Below are 13,933 nucleotides of genomic sequence, written 5' to 3'. Positions count from 1 at the left end.
TTAATATTTTTTTTCCAAAATTTTATGATATATTTAAATTTATATTCTATTCAAAAATAAAATCATTATTGCTTTCTTAAACACATAAAATCGTATTATAACATCGACAAAGACAAATAATAAAATAGAACATTAAAATCGAGATGTGTCTCGCTGCATTGCGCGAGTACTCTTCTAGTATATATATATAGGAGTGATCATATGAAAACCGCCTTCATTTGTGTAAACCGTGCAAACCACCTTCATCTGTCGATTTCATTGTTTAATCTTATGAAATTTTTTCATGAAATTGTTTAATCTTGCGAAATTGTTTCATATAATACTTTTTTTTGATGAATTTGTTTCATATATGGTTATGAAATTGTTTCATATATGGTTATGAAATTGTTTCATATAATATTTAATGAAATTTTAATGAAATTGTTTCATATAATTCTCTAAAATTAAAATAATGAAGATGATAATATCCATGATTAACACCCCTCACAATAAAAATGGTTAATCAACCTCTCATAATTACAAAAAAATGAACAAAATGAAAAATTATGATTGGTTGAATGTGGTTTTCACGGTTTATAAAAATTGAGTGGTTTTTATTTGAATGTTCCCATATATATATATATATATATATGGGTTAAGTTTCAGTAAAAATAGAAGTTACGGTAAAATGGTTAAGAAATATTTCTATTTTGGATGAATATTAATTGAATCTTAATGTTAATGACATATATCCATATGTAATCTATCACTGATTTAAATTACCCACCAACTTTTGTGATGGTTTTATGACTGAATCATCCTTTAGCAATAGATTTCACAGGGAAAAGTTCGTAGGAAAAAAGTCTTTCATTTGATAGTGATTAAAAATAAAAATCAAATCCAAGGAGGAACAAAAATCTCATTATGGTCATTGAGGTTCAAATGCGGTGACTCCTGGCCATCTGCAAAGCAGGTGGTCGTTATGAGAAAGTGAGGATGGATTATTAGTCCACAATTCTCACGAAATGTAACAACTTTCTAAGACGTCGCGACACCCACTCGAACAAACGTAGTTGGATTTTGGTAAATGGAGTCGCAACGGGAGATGATGTTTTTTCTGAAAATATTGGTTATTCCTCTTACCCCCAAGTTAGATAACAAACTGCTCAAACTGAAGTCTGCAAAATCTGCTTTAGCCAAGGTGAGGAAATGTCGTCCCTTGATATAAGAAATGTATTACAATCTATCTCAATTAATTATTTCATGGCTAAAATTTCGTCATTGCGCCCTTACGCTGTGTTCGTGAAACCTATTTTACGAAGGGAAGGAAAGAAAAGAAAAACTCGTATTCTCGAAACTTTTTTAAGAGGGAAATGAAAGTAAAGGGAAGGAAAACATTAATAAATTTTCTCCCAAAACTTTCTTACCCAAACGTGGGAGGATAGGGAAGGAAATGAAAGGAAATGCATTAAGGGGCCGTTTACCAAACATTTACTCGGTAAGCACTTACCGGAAAAATTCAATACTATTATTTACTTACCGAATAAGATTTTAGTAACAAAAACGGTTTTTTATGCAACAATTTACCCGGTAAGAGCTGACTGTAGTAAGAGTTATTGTCATCACTTATCGGGTAAGACTCTCGGTTCTTGCCTTATTCTTACCGTGTAAGATTTTTGGTCTTTATCGTATTCATCTGGTAAGGTAATATAACTTGGTAAACGCTTTGGTAGACGGCCCTTAAATATTTAAAAAAAAATGTTAAAATTATAAAACTACTCGATCTTTCATTCTAAATGATATATTTTAAAGGGTATATTGATAAAAATGACATATTTCCGTTCCTTTCTCTCTTGTTCAAGAACATGAAAAAATATTTCCTTTCCTTTCTTTCCCTTTCGAGAACATAAATAAAAAAATTCTTTAATTTTCCTTTTTTTTCTAGCCTTTATTTTATTTTCCCTTCTCTAAAATTTAAAGAACACAATATTATGGACCATTTACCAAACGCCTACTCGGATAAGTGAACACCAAGTCACATTACTTTACCGGATGAATATGATAAGGACCAAGAATCTTGTTCAGTAAAAACGAGACAATGAGCAATAGTCTTATCCGGTAAGTGAATTTGACGACTCTTACCACGGTAAGTGCTTACCGGGTAAATTGTTACATACAACACTGTTTTGATGGACTAAAATCTTACCAGGTAAGTAAATGATAATGTTAAATTTTATCAATAAATAATTATCCTTAAATCTCTCATACCCACAATGTAGTCAAGAACAATTAATTTAAAGATGGCATCCAATTTCTTTTTTACAATTTAATACATAATATTTCAGTGTTTAACAATAATTATAGACAAACTTTATAGATTAAAATGGAATTCAGTTATATAAAGTAATAATCATTAAGAAAACAAGCAAAATTATAATACAACTTTTTGAAACATGTAATAGTTTACTTTCTATCTACAAATTAAATTATTGCAACCTTTTAAGACTCACTACTATTTATAATTAATATATATATATATATATATATATATATATATATATAGGAGTGGGTTCAAATAAAAACCACTCAATTTGTAAAAACCGTGAAAACCTAATTCAACCAATCATAATTTTTCATTTTGTTCATTTTTTTGTAATTATGAAAGGTTGATTAACCGTTTTTATTGTGGAGGGTGTTAATCATAGATATTATCATCTTCATTATTTTAATTTTAGAGAAATACATGAAAAAGTTTCATTAAAATTTCATTAAGTAGTATATGAAACAATTTCATAACCACATATGAAACAACTTCATCAAAAAAAGTATTATATGAAACAATTTCACAAAATTAACAATTTCATGAATTTTTTTTATAAGATTAACGATGAATGAAAGTAGTTTTTACGGTTTTTACAAATTGGAGTGATTTTCATTTGATCGCYCCTCTCTCTCTCTCTCTCTCTCTCTCTCTCTCTATATATATATATATATATATAAAGTTGTCTTCACAACGTTTTGCTGTAAAGTTTCAAGTATAAAAAATGGTTTTATGGATCTCATGAAAACATATTGGTCTCATGTGATCTAAATCTATATGTATATATATATATATGTGTGTGTGTGTGTGTGTGTGTGTGTATATATATATATATATATATATATAGGGTTGAGTTCACATGAGATCAAAGGGTTTTCGTGAGACCCGTAAGACCAATTTATGTTCATTGATCAACTCTATAAGCTAATGATCTAATGGTATAAAGTTGCACGGTGACAATTTTGTGATTATAAATGTTCAGATTGTAGATCTAATCCAAGGATTAAGAATTGGCCTTACGGGTCTCACGAAAAACCTTTGGGAAGTCTATATATATATATATATATATATATATATATATATATATATGCACATAGGGAATGGTTCAAATGAGAATACCTTCATTTTACGAAAACGCGAGAACACCCTTTTACTATAGACAATCACATATAATACACATGTGATACTAAATCGGAGATGTGGACGATTTTCGGCGCAATCTTGGTTGCGGGTCAAGTCGCCCCTACACCACTAAACCCCTTCACATGTATTATCACTTGTGATATTGGTGTTGCTGATATGATACTATAATCCATCAAGACCATGCTAAATCATAGACGCAAACAACCTTTGACGCTGCCTAAGTCGTAGAACATGTCTTCCGCATACCACCAGGTCCCCTCACGCGTATTATCACATGTGATAATTGTGTTCTCGCGTCCTCATAAAATGAAAGTATTCTCGTTTAAACCTCCATCTATGCACATATGTATCTATCTATCTATCTATATATATATATCAAGATCATGTGAGACCCAAGGTGTTTCGTGAGACCCGTAAGACCAATTCTCAACCCTTAGATTAGATTTACAATCTGAATATTTATAATCACAAAATTGCCACCGTACAACTTTAGACCATTAGATCATTAACTTATAAAGTTGATCAATAAACATAAATTGGTCTTACGGGTCTCACGAAAAACTATTGGTCTCATGTGAACCCAACCCTATATATATATATATATATGTATGTATGTATGTATGTATGCAGACACTCAAGAAATCTTTGACCGAAGAGTAGGGCGATCTGGGTGTGGAATACTCTTGAGACAAGATGAATCCTATGCCATCTAATCAATCTACCATTTATTTATGCACCTTGATTGACTGCTTATCACACCCCCAACCTCCTCTTGTATATTAATATTAATATTAACATAAATAAAGCTAATAAGAATTTATTTAGACAGTTGTACCAGAAGTCTTTTTGTATTGCTAAATTTAATTCTACCTATAAATTTTCTAATTTCTTTATATTTTTAATATATGATTTAATCTTATTCTGACATAAAATAGGATAAATATAATAAAACGCTATTTACACATCTTTTATGTCACAATTAAGTCAGTTCATATATTGAGAATAAAGAAAAAAATATGTCTTGATGTTGATGTATGTAAGAAAAAAAATTCATAGATAGAGGTGTATTTAACAATGAGATATATCTTCATTTTAATGTTTCATTTTATTTTTTGTCTCGTTTATATAATACGGTTTATGTGGTTTTGAGAAAAATAATGTTTTTACTTTTGAATAAAAATAAATTTGAATATATCATAAATTTTTGAAAAAAATATATCGATATTAATATCAAATTAACTATTTAAAAGTTCTCGGTTTTTTGTACAATTTCTTTAATTCATTTTTCTATTATAATTTAATGTAGGTCAAAGAGTGAAGTAATTTATTTTTGGCTTAACAATACAAGTTTTATAAAGATGATGATTCTGTTAAAACTCAATGATTATCTTAATTATATTTTAGATTTTTTTATATTTAAAATGAAATGTTTATTCTGTATTTGATTATATTTATCTGCAGTTGGTTATACGAATTTAAAAATATAGTTTTAATAAGTTGTACTTACACATAATTTACTTGTAATATTAAGTTTTAAGTATTATGCATTAATAAACAGTACTTCACAGGATATATAACACATAGTTTATACATAACTTCCATTTGGGAATACAAATTGGGTCTCAGTCTACAAACAATCAACTGCTTGAAATCTACTACAAATTTTTTGTCAAAAAGATCTTTATACCAAAAAGGTATAACATATAACGAGGAGATCAAAAGCAGACTTCATAAAATTCTTTGACAAACTTAACACATAAAACTTCAAATACTACAGTCTCATACTTTTTCCTTTACCTTCTAAAGTTGCTGCCCTGAAATACATATTTTTTAAAACAAAAAATAAGGCTTAAACCATATGATCTAGTGAACAACGCCTGCTTGACTAGCTCAAAAGGAGGCAACTGGAATAAACCAGTTCAAATAAATTCTTTTAAATCAGTAATCATACAGTAGGCTCTCAGACACTACATCCCAGTTAGTTATAAATTGGCACTCAGGCACAACCTCCCAATTAGTTATAAAGTTAGTATTCAGGCACAATATCCCTCCTAAGCAACTATACACAACAGTTAGTGTAAACAAATTGGCTTTACCATTATTCTATACAATCTCTAAGACACCTAAAGATCCCAAAACAACACGGAAGAAAACTGAGAAAAAAACCACCACAGTGAGTAACGCGACTAGCCACGCGACTCAGATCGCGAGCTAGGTCGCGCCACCACTCTTTCGTCTCTTTCCTCCCCTGTTCAACCTGCAACTTTATAAATCAACCCAAAATCCTTTCCAAAATTGTAACATAAAATTTATTTAGGTTTCTACTCAAAAACAACACTGACACAATTTTGCATAAACAAATTCATAAAAACATTATTGGAAACAATAACAACATCCATCTCAAAGCATAAACTTCATTTAACCATGGTATCCAAGAACTCAACTAAACTAGAACAAAAACCCACAAATAAAACCCACTGCTCTCCAGGAGCAAAACCCATCACTCACACCCAAATTTGGTTTGAAAGAAACCTCATTCAGAAACAAAAATGAGGTGGTGGTGGTTTTATACCACCATAATTTCAAATCATACCCTCATCTATAGGAAATCAACACATAAAACCCCTCAACTTTCAAATCTTCTAAAATAAATAACCTAAGGGTATTACAACATCTTCCCCTTAACATAAATCTATCCCGAAATTCAGTTATTCGAACAAACTCTTATTGCGATATCATTTCTGATTCTGATTCCCAAATAGTCTCTTGACCCTTTGTGATATCATTACTGAACCTTTACTAATCTGATTTCTTTGTTTTGCAACCTTTTGACTTTGTAAACAATAATAGCTTCTGGTTTCTCAATGAAGTTCAGTTTTTCGTTTACTTGTGTTTCGGCTGACGGTATTGCCTTTTAACTGTAACTTCTATAAATAAATATGCATAACTCTTCAAATAAAACATTTATTAATTGTTCACAATGTGTATTTAAGTATTTACACAATATTTTGAGGGATCTTCAAATTTTTTTGGTTTTTTGTTCTTGGTACTGTTGTGGCATGTTATGTTCACAAGATGATTATAATTTGTAAAAAATTAATAGGTGATCGTAATATGTAAAAAAGTAGGTGGTCACAATATTTAACTGAAACAATATATTTGATAGTGGTTCACATGGTGATACTACATGATTTTGATTTTGGGTTCACCAGAGATGCTTGACGGATATTCAAACTTGATTATTCATATTGTTCACAATGAATAATCAAGTCATTACAAAATGTTTTTAATGATATGTTGTTTTTCGGTTTTTGTGTTCACTTGTGATTACAGTAGGTTCCGTTATTTGGTTATATTAAATCTCGTGGATCTAAAAGTTGCACGATTTTCAAAAGAAGACCCCCTCTAATATATAATATATAGAGAGTAATTGGATCTCATGGTATTACATTAAAAGCAAAGATGATCTTATTGTTGTTTTTGTTATATATATCTTTATCATGTCAGCTAATAATATTACACCAGATAAATAAAACCAGATATTTAATTCTATTGAGTTGTAAACATTTAGGTTGTGATCGAATTCAAAACCACGAATTCAAACCATGAATACGCATATCATACATACATATACTTGGACAATACTTTCACAAGTTATACATACATATATATACACACACACATATCTATACTATATTATAAAACATTTGAAAAAAAACTCTTAAAACCTATTTTTTATGCATGAAGTACTATTTATTGATACATATTACTTAAAATTCAAGATTACAAGTAAATTGTACATAAGTACAACTTATTAAAGCTTCATGTTTGAATTAGTGTAACTAACTGCGTATAAACATAATCAAATAGAGAATAAACATCTCATTTTATAATATAGAAAATCTAAAATATAATTAAGATAATTATTGAATTCTAACAAAATAATTAATTATTACAATTTATAAAAAAATTATATTATTAAATAAAATATAAATTATTTCGTTATTGAACCTAAATTAAATTATAATAAAAAAAATTGAATTAAAAAATTACGCAAAAATTGAAGAATTTTAAATAGTTAATTTGATAGTAATATTGATATATTTTTGTAAAATTTTTGTGGTATTTTCAAATTTATATCTTATTCAATGATAAAAAGATTATCGTCTTTTTAAAATCACATAAGACCATATTATAATATCGACTGAGATAAATAATAAAACAAAATATTAAAATCAAGATATATCTCGATGCATTGCACGAGTACCCTTCTAGTGTGTGTGTGTGTGTATATATATATATATATATATATAGAGAGAGAGTTTGTTTCAAATACAATCCGTCGCATTTGTACAACCAATGCAACCCAATAAATTAAGATATTTATGAAAATAATGAGAGTTCATTTATTATGATTTGAATATTTATGAAAGATGAATATGATTCATTAATTATGATCAATACTTTATATTAAGAAACAATCAAAACTTCTATGAAATAACATATTAATCAAATGAAATGGACGGTTGAGATTGGGTTGTATTGGTTGCACAAATGTCAAATATTGTATAATAACCAACCCCCCCCCCTCTCTCTCTCTCTCTCTATATATATATATATATATGTATGTATCAAGTCTATTTTTTTTTTGAAAAGGTATTCTAAGAGATGGTATCTTTAATTAATCATCTTATGTTATCAACAAGTTTCATTTTTATAAAATTTATTAAGAAAAAGATATAATTTTTGTATCCATGACTTGTGGCATATTAATTGTTCCCAATAAAAAGTATATATATATATATATATATATATATATATACATGGTTTATTGAACTAATAAGAATAAGCACTGAATTATGTCATCAATTCCCTTAGATTTCGGATATTAATTTGGATGCAATACTTTAAAGTAAAAACTTAAAAATTCAAGAAGAAAAAGTTAAAGATGGTAAAGGAATCAAGTCTCAAACTTATTCACTTTTTTTTTCCTTTTTTCATCTTTTTCCTCTCTTTCTCTATCCTACCCCCACGTCCACATACAGAAATTAAGGCCCCCCCACCACCACCCCACCCCCGCCCCCTCCCTAGGTCTCTTCAAGTGTCATTTTCACACATATACTTCACATACCATATACAACCATACCATTCACTTCATACCTCTAGCTCCATCTTTCTCCATTAAAGACACATCCCTTCTCACAAGAATCTTGATTATAACCTCAAGGGTTGAAGCAAGAACAACAAAGAGAGATAAAGTTGAGAGCTTTGCAAGTGCAAATGGAGTTCTTTCCTGCACAACCAGACCTGTCTCTTCGAATCAGCCCACCCGACACCCAACCCACTTCAACAACTTGGAGAACATCAAACCCAAATGATCAAGATCATGATTTGGATTTGGGTCATTTCTGGAAGAGAGCTTTAAGCTCCCAAAACAACCACCATGGCTCAACAGCAAGATCCGACACCTCATTCGGACTCTACTTCCCCTACCAAACATCCCATTTGAATGATTCAGACCTCACCCAGAACATGACCAACTCAACAACAAATCTTCAACAGTACCATCATCAAAAGTTAAGCTCAGAGCTAGGGTTATTGACACCCATAAGAGGGGTTCCCCTTTACTACCAGAATACACATCCTAATTTCCAGATATTAGCTCAATATCACCATCAAAACAACCAGACTTCATCAGATTCTTGCATTACTGCTACTTCCAGTAGTTCTGCTTCTCTTATTCATGGCAATAGTATCAACAATATTGCACGATCAAGATTCTTGTCTTCAAGGTTTCCTGCTAAGCGTAGTGTGAGAGCTCCAAGGATGCGATGGACCACCACCCTTCATGCTCGCTTTGTCCATGCCGTTGAGCTCTTGGGTGGCCATGAAAGTATGTCAATTCTGTAGCTCTTACAATCTTGCTGAATCAAACACAAAAATATCGGTTCTTTTGGTTTTCTAATTTGCATTTCACTTTTACTGATGTTATTTGTGTAATCATGAACTCAATTAGGAGCAACACCCAAGTCAGTTCTTGAGCTAATGGATGTGAAGGATCTCACATTAGCACATGTCAAATCTCACTTACAGGTGAACTTGATTAACCCACCTCCGATTCCATTATTCTCCAACTATTTCAAATGGGGGGTTTTGTTTATAATCTATATCCCATTTGTATTCATCATTTTCTCGTTGATTGCCATTTTCAAGAATCGTATTAATTTGCCAATTTGTTTATAATAAATTTATGTTTTAGAAAAGAAAAAAACGTAAGATGCATTATTTTGGTTAGGTATCGATGCAAAGGATCTTTATACTTTATAGTTTTTCAAGATTCATTGTCTATGTAGTGTGTGTCTCTGTGTGTGTGTGTGTATATATATATATTACATAAAGAAGGAACCTTCAAACTGAAGTCTGAAATTTTATATGCAGGGACAGAACTCCGTTTATTTATATTTGCTTTGACTTTTAACTTCGCATTATCAGAAAATCTAGATATATATGTTAAAATAAATTCTATATATTTATATATATACGTTTCCATGCAGCTGAGAGCCATCTCTAGTTCTTGGCACTTATTCTTGTTCTCCTTTTCTTCTTCTCCTGCTACTAGATCTGATGGTTCTGCGTAATCACAGCTTTCAAAATCAGCTTTTCTTGCTTTCCAGGACACATGTTTTTAAAGATTTAAACTTTAATATTGCATTCATTAATGCATACATATACATACATACATACTACTACTACTACATGCAGCCGTATTTAGTGTGTGTATGTATATATATATATATATATATATATATATTGACACACATACACAAGAAGACAAAGCCTAAGGAATTGAAAACAAAGAGATAGAGCACAAGCAAGACAAGTTTGCACACAGTCCACTGTGTAATTGTGTGTATTTCTTACTTTGAATTGAATAACAACATTAATAATTCTCTCCTTTTCAGAGGGAAACTTGAGATATGTGAAAGTACAAAAAAGGCCATCATTTGTCAATGATATATATGTGTGTATAGATGTCTAGTAGCATCACATGTCGTTTCTTAACCATGGTTAAGTCCATTGGTTAAGTTGAATTGTCTTTCACTCGTATAGACATGCAGTCTACTATAGATTCTTTTTAAAATTATATGCTTTCTTTATGCATGATATATATCTCTCACACACACATATATGTGTTCACATTTGTACTTAACCTACCTTTTATGATGCATCAAACGCATATTTCACTTTTACAAAATGGTAAATGTAAGTTTAATTAACCACAAGGGTTGGGACTGATTGGTTTGAACTTGGCTTCAAAGGTCAAAAGTATCAGGAGGTCTCAGGTTCAAATATAAGGAGAAATAAAAATCTCCTTGTGGTCACGGAGGTTCAAATATAATGACTCCGGGCCATCTATAAAACAGGTGGTGGCCCTGGAATTAGTCAGCTCGCATAGCGGGTTGGATATCCAAGTTAATAGAAAAAATGTAAGTTTAATTAATATATAGTATTTAGTAACCAACGAAAGATATATATGATGAGATCACGAATATCATGTTGCTCCTTTAAATTATATTGTGTTACGTTGTCATATGTTATTAGTTTTGATAGAAATATAATAATTTGTTTGTTCTTGTTTTGCAGATGTATCGAACCGTAAAGACAACCGATCATAAAGCATTACTTTCTACAGGTTAATCAAATAACCTATATACCTTGTCTTTTGTATGTGTTTTAGCTTGTAGGATGCTTTTATTAACTTGCGGACCCTGGTTTAATTAGGGCAACCGGAAGTTTTTGATAACGGGTCTTCAGGGGATAACTCTTATGACATAATTCTTGGCACTGAAAATCGAAGAACGGAGTTATCAACCGAACATGGAGGAGGAAGGTCTAGTGTTTATCAAGATAAAGAGTTTCAGTATGGTGTTTGGAGCAATTCCTCAAGGTGAAAACTTATGCTAATTATATTTAATTGCTTTTACTAGTAAATTTAATGTTTCTTGAAATTCAAAACGTAATTTTATTCATGAAAAAACATGTAGAGAACTTGATTGTCAGTACATTTATCAACAATTATATTTTCATGGTCGTGCGTGATTATATTGCAAAATTAAAAATGGTTATCAAGAATACTTTTGAAATTCTTTTTTCCAGTTCTTTAGCATTGCAACTATATCAATCAGGTTTCAACATCAACATTCCTCACATTTCTTGTATGGTGGCATTCTCAACACGGACTATTTCTAGATCAAAAAACGTATTAATTATGTCGTTTGTGAGTCTTGAACCCCTTGATATAGTGTTCGATCCTTTCTCAACGTACTATTCCATCTCCCTCCCGTATGCTTTGTTTCGAAGCTAACATTAATCTCTCTCTCTCTCTCTGGGGTTAAATGTCACACTTGTGTATTACCTAATTAATTAGGACTTAAGGATGGTCAATTGGTTGAATAAAGTTCTACCTCTTGATTAATGTGCTTTGTGAGTCTTCCAAAAAATAACCTCCCTTTCAAATGGCATGAAAAGGAGCTTTAAAGGAAAACATGTTTATATATATATATATATATATATATATATATATATCCCTTAAAAAAGAAAGCAAAAATCAACCCATCTCTTTCCCTATTGATCTTGTGGTCTTCAATCAAATATGACCATTCAAGAAGGGACCCATTACTTCCTATACTTGGTGCCAAAAGCTATCTCTTTGAAACTTCCTTGTACCTTGTGTCTATACATCTGTGTTTATTATAATTGTTCTTGATTCCTCCCTCCCCTTTTTTTATTAACCTGGATATTCAACCTGTTATACGAGCCGAATAATTTCAGGATGACCACCCATTTCACGGGTAGCCCTGAGTTACCGCACTTGAACCTCCATGGCCACAAGAGATTTTAATTTTTGACCTTTGGAGCTCAAGTTCAAAGCAATCGGTCACCACTCTTGATTTCCCCCCTTTTTGGTCTTGTGTACATGGCATGGTAATGGGGTTCACATGGGTTGATTTGAATCTTTTATCTCAAAAGAACAATGGTAAAGTGAGAAGGTAGCTAGCTATAAACTAGCCAATGAAATAAATAAGGCTTTCTTTATATATATGGGTTTGCTTTTTCTCTTCTTTTCTTCTGTATGGGCTTTGCACTGATTAATGAATTATTCCCTTCTCAATCTTGGCAAATGGCAATGGTTGTTTCTGTTACAGGGAAGCTTTGTTGCATGGCAAACATGGAGATTTTGAAGCAAACATACCATCTCTTGAGGTACAAATGCTATTTCCAAACACTTCCATTTATATATATATATATATATACACACACACACGGAGTTTTTCTCAAAAACATTCACTCTATTCTTATGAGAGTATAGGTCAGATCTGTATGCATCACTTTACCTTCGGGGGATATACCGGGTTTGTTTAGTTTGATTAACTTTTAAAAGACGTATAGGCTTAGCATAAAACTTATTGAAATGAAAAGGATTTTGCAACTTTCTGGTGGCATCTTCTTATAGGATAGAGTAACTACATTCTATTTGAATGAGACGCAGGAACTACATATACATATATATATATATATATATGTTGGCAATGTTTTTGGTAAGTTTCGTCTTAAAGCTAAAACTACATATATATTTGCTCCTCATATATTTTCAAACTATTTTTGTATTAAAATTAAAGTTGTATTCTTTTGAGATAGACTGAGTTTATGTGTATGCTCTTTCTTTCTCTCTCTCTCTCTCTCTCTCTCTCTCTCTCTCTCTCTCTCATCCTCTCTCTCTCTCTATATATATATATATATGTGTGTGTATGAGAGAGAGAGAGAGGTATATGTATAATAAATATGCTCAATTACCACTTAGATACTTTATACAATGTGATAGTGATCTTTAAGCTTTGCATGGGAATATATAGATACATTCTATATGTCCTAAGAATGTGATATATATATATATATGTATGTATGTATGTATATGAGTTACAAAGGCAATGTATTTGAATTGGGTAGCTAGGGAGGTCATGCATGATCCAAATATTTAAGTGCCAATAATACATTTCAATAAGCTACACTTGAAGCAAAGAAAATAAACAAAACCCTATCCCCTTCAATTCATATCTAGGTTACATCCTACCAACACTAGCTACCTACGATACTGAAACCTCAAAAGAACCTACACCCTCCAACGTATTCACTACATGTAAACCCTTCATTATGGCAAATTAATTGCAATGGTACGTACGTGGTTCTCATATATATATATATATATATATAAGAAGGATTCAAACTGCAAACCAAAGTTTCAAGTTTGATAGTTCTATATATGGTCATGATGTTGTCTTGAATTAATAATGTATCCGTTTCTTGTTACAGAAGGAAATGAGTTCAAAAGGCATGAAGAACGAGAGATCATCAGAAGTGAGCTCATCGAGCCATTCAGAGGCCAGGCTTAAGAAGCCCAACCTAGAGTTCACTTTGGGAAGAGCATTTTGA

General features: G+C 31.0%; 1 protein-coding gene across 1 annotated transcript; it reads left to right on the top strand.

Moving 5' to 3' along the window:
* The first annotated feature begins 8,722 nt into the window (after window positions 1-8,722).
* LOC112501738 (probable transcription factor KAN2) lies at window positions 8,723-13,933 on the top strand. Its single transcript, XM_025105444.1, has 6 exons — window positions 8,723-9,335; window positions 9,459-9,535; window positions 11,087-11,135; window positions 11,225-11,390; window positions 12,649-12,706; window positions 13,814-13,933. The coding sequence occupies exons 1-6, from the start codon at window positions 8,723-8,725 to the stop codon at window positions 13,931-13,933; spliced, it is 1,083 nt and encodes a 360-aa protein (XP_024961212.1).

The sequence above is a fragment of the Cynara cardunculus genome, unplaced genomic scaffold, assembly GCF_001531365.2.
Source record: "Cynara cardunculus var. scolymus isolate 2C unplaced genomic scaffold, CcrdV1 Un_Scaffold_509, whole genome shotgun sequence".
NCBI classification, from domain to species: Eukaryota; Viridiplantae; Streptophyta; class Magnoliopsida; order Asterales; family Asteraceae; genus Cynara; species Cynara cardunculus.
The sequence above is the reverse complement of the archived record's forward strand: the minus strand, read 5'-3'. Positions and strand labels throughout refer to the sequence as shown.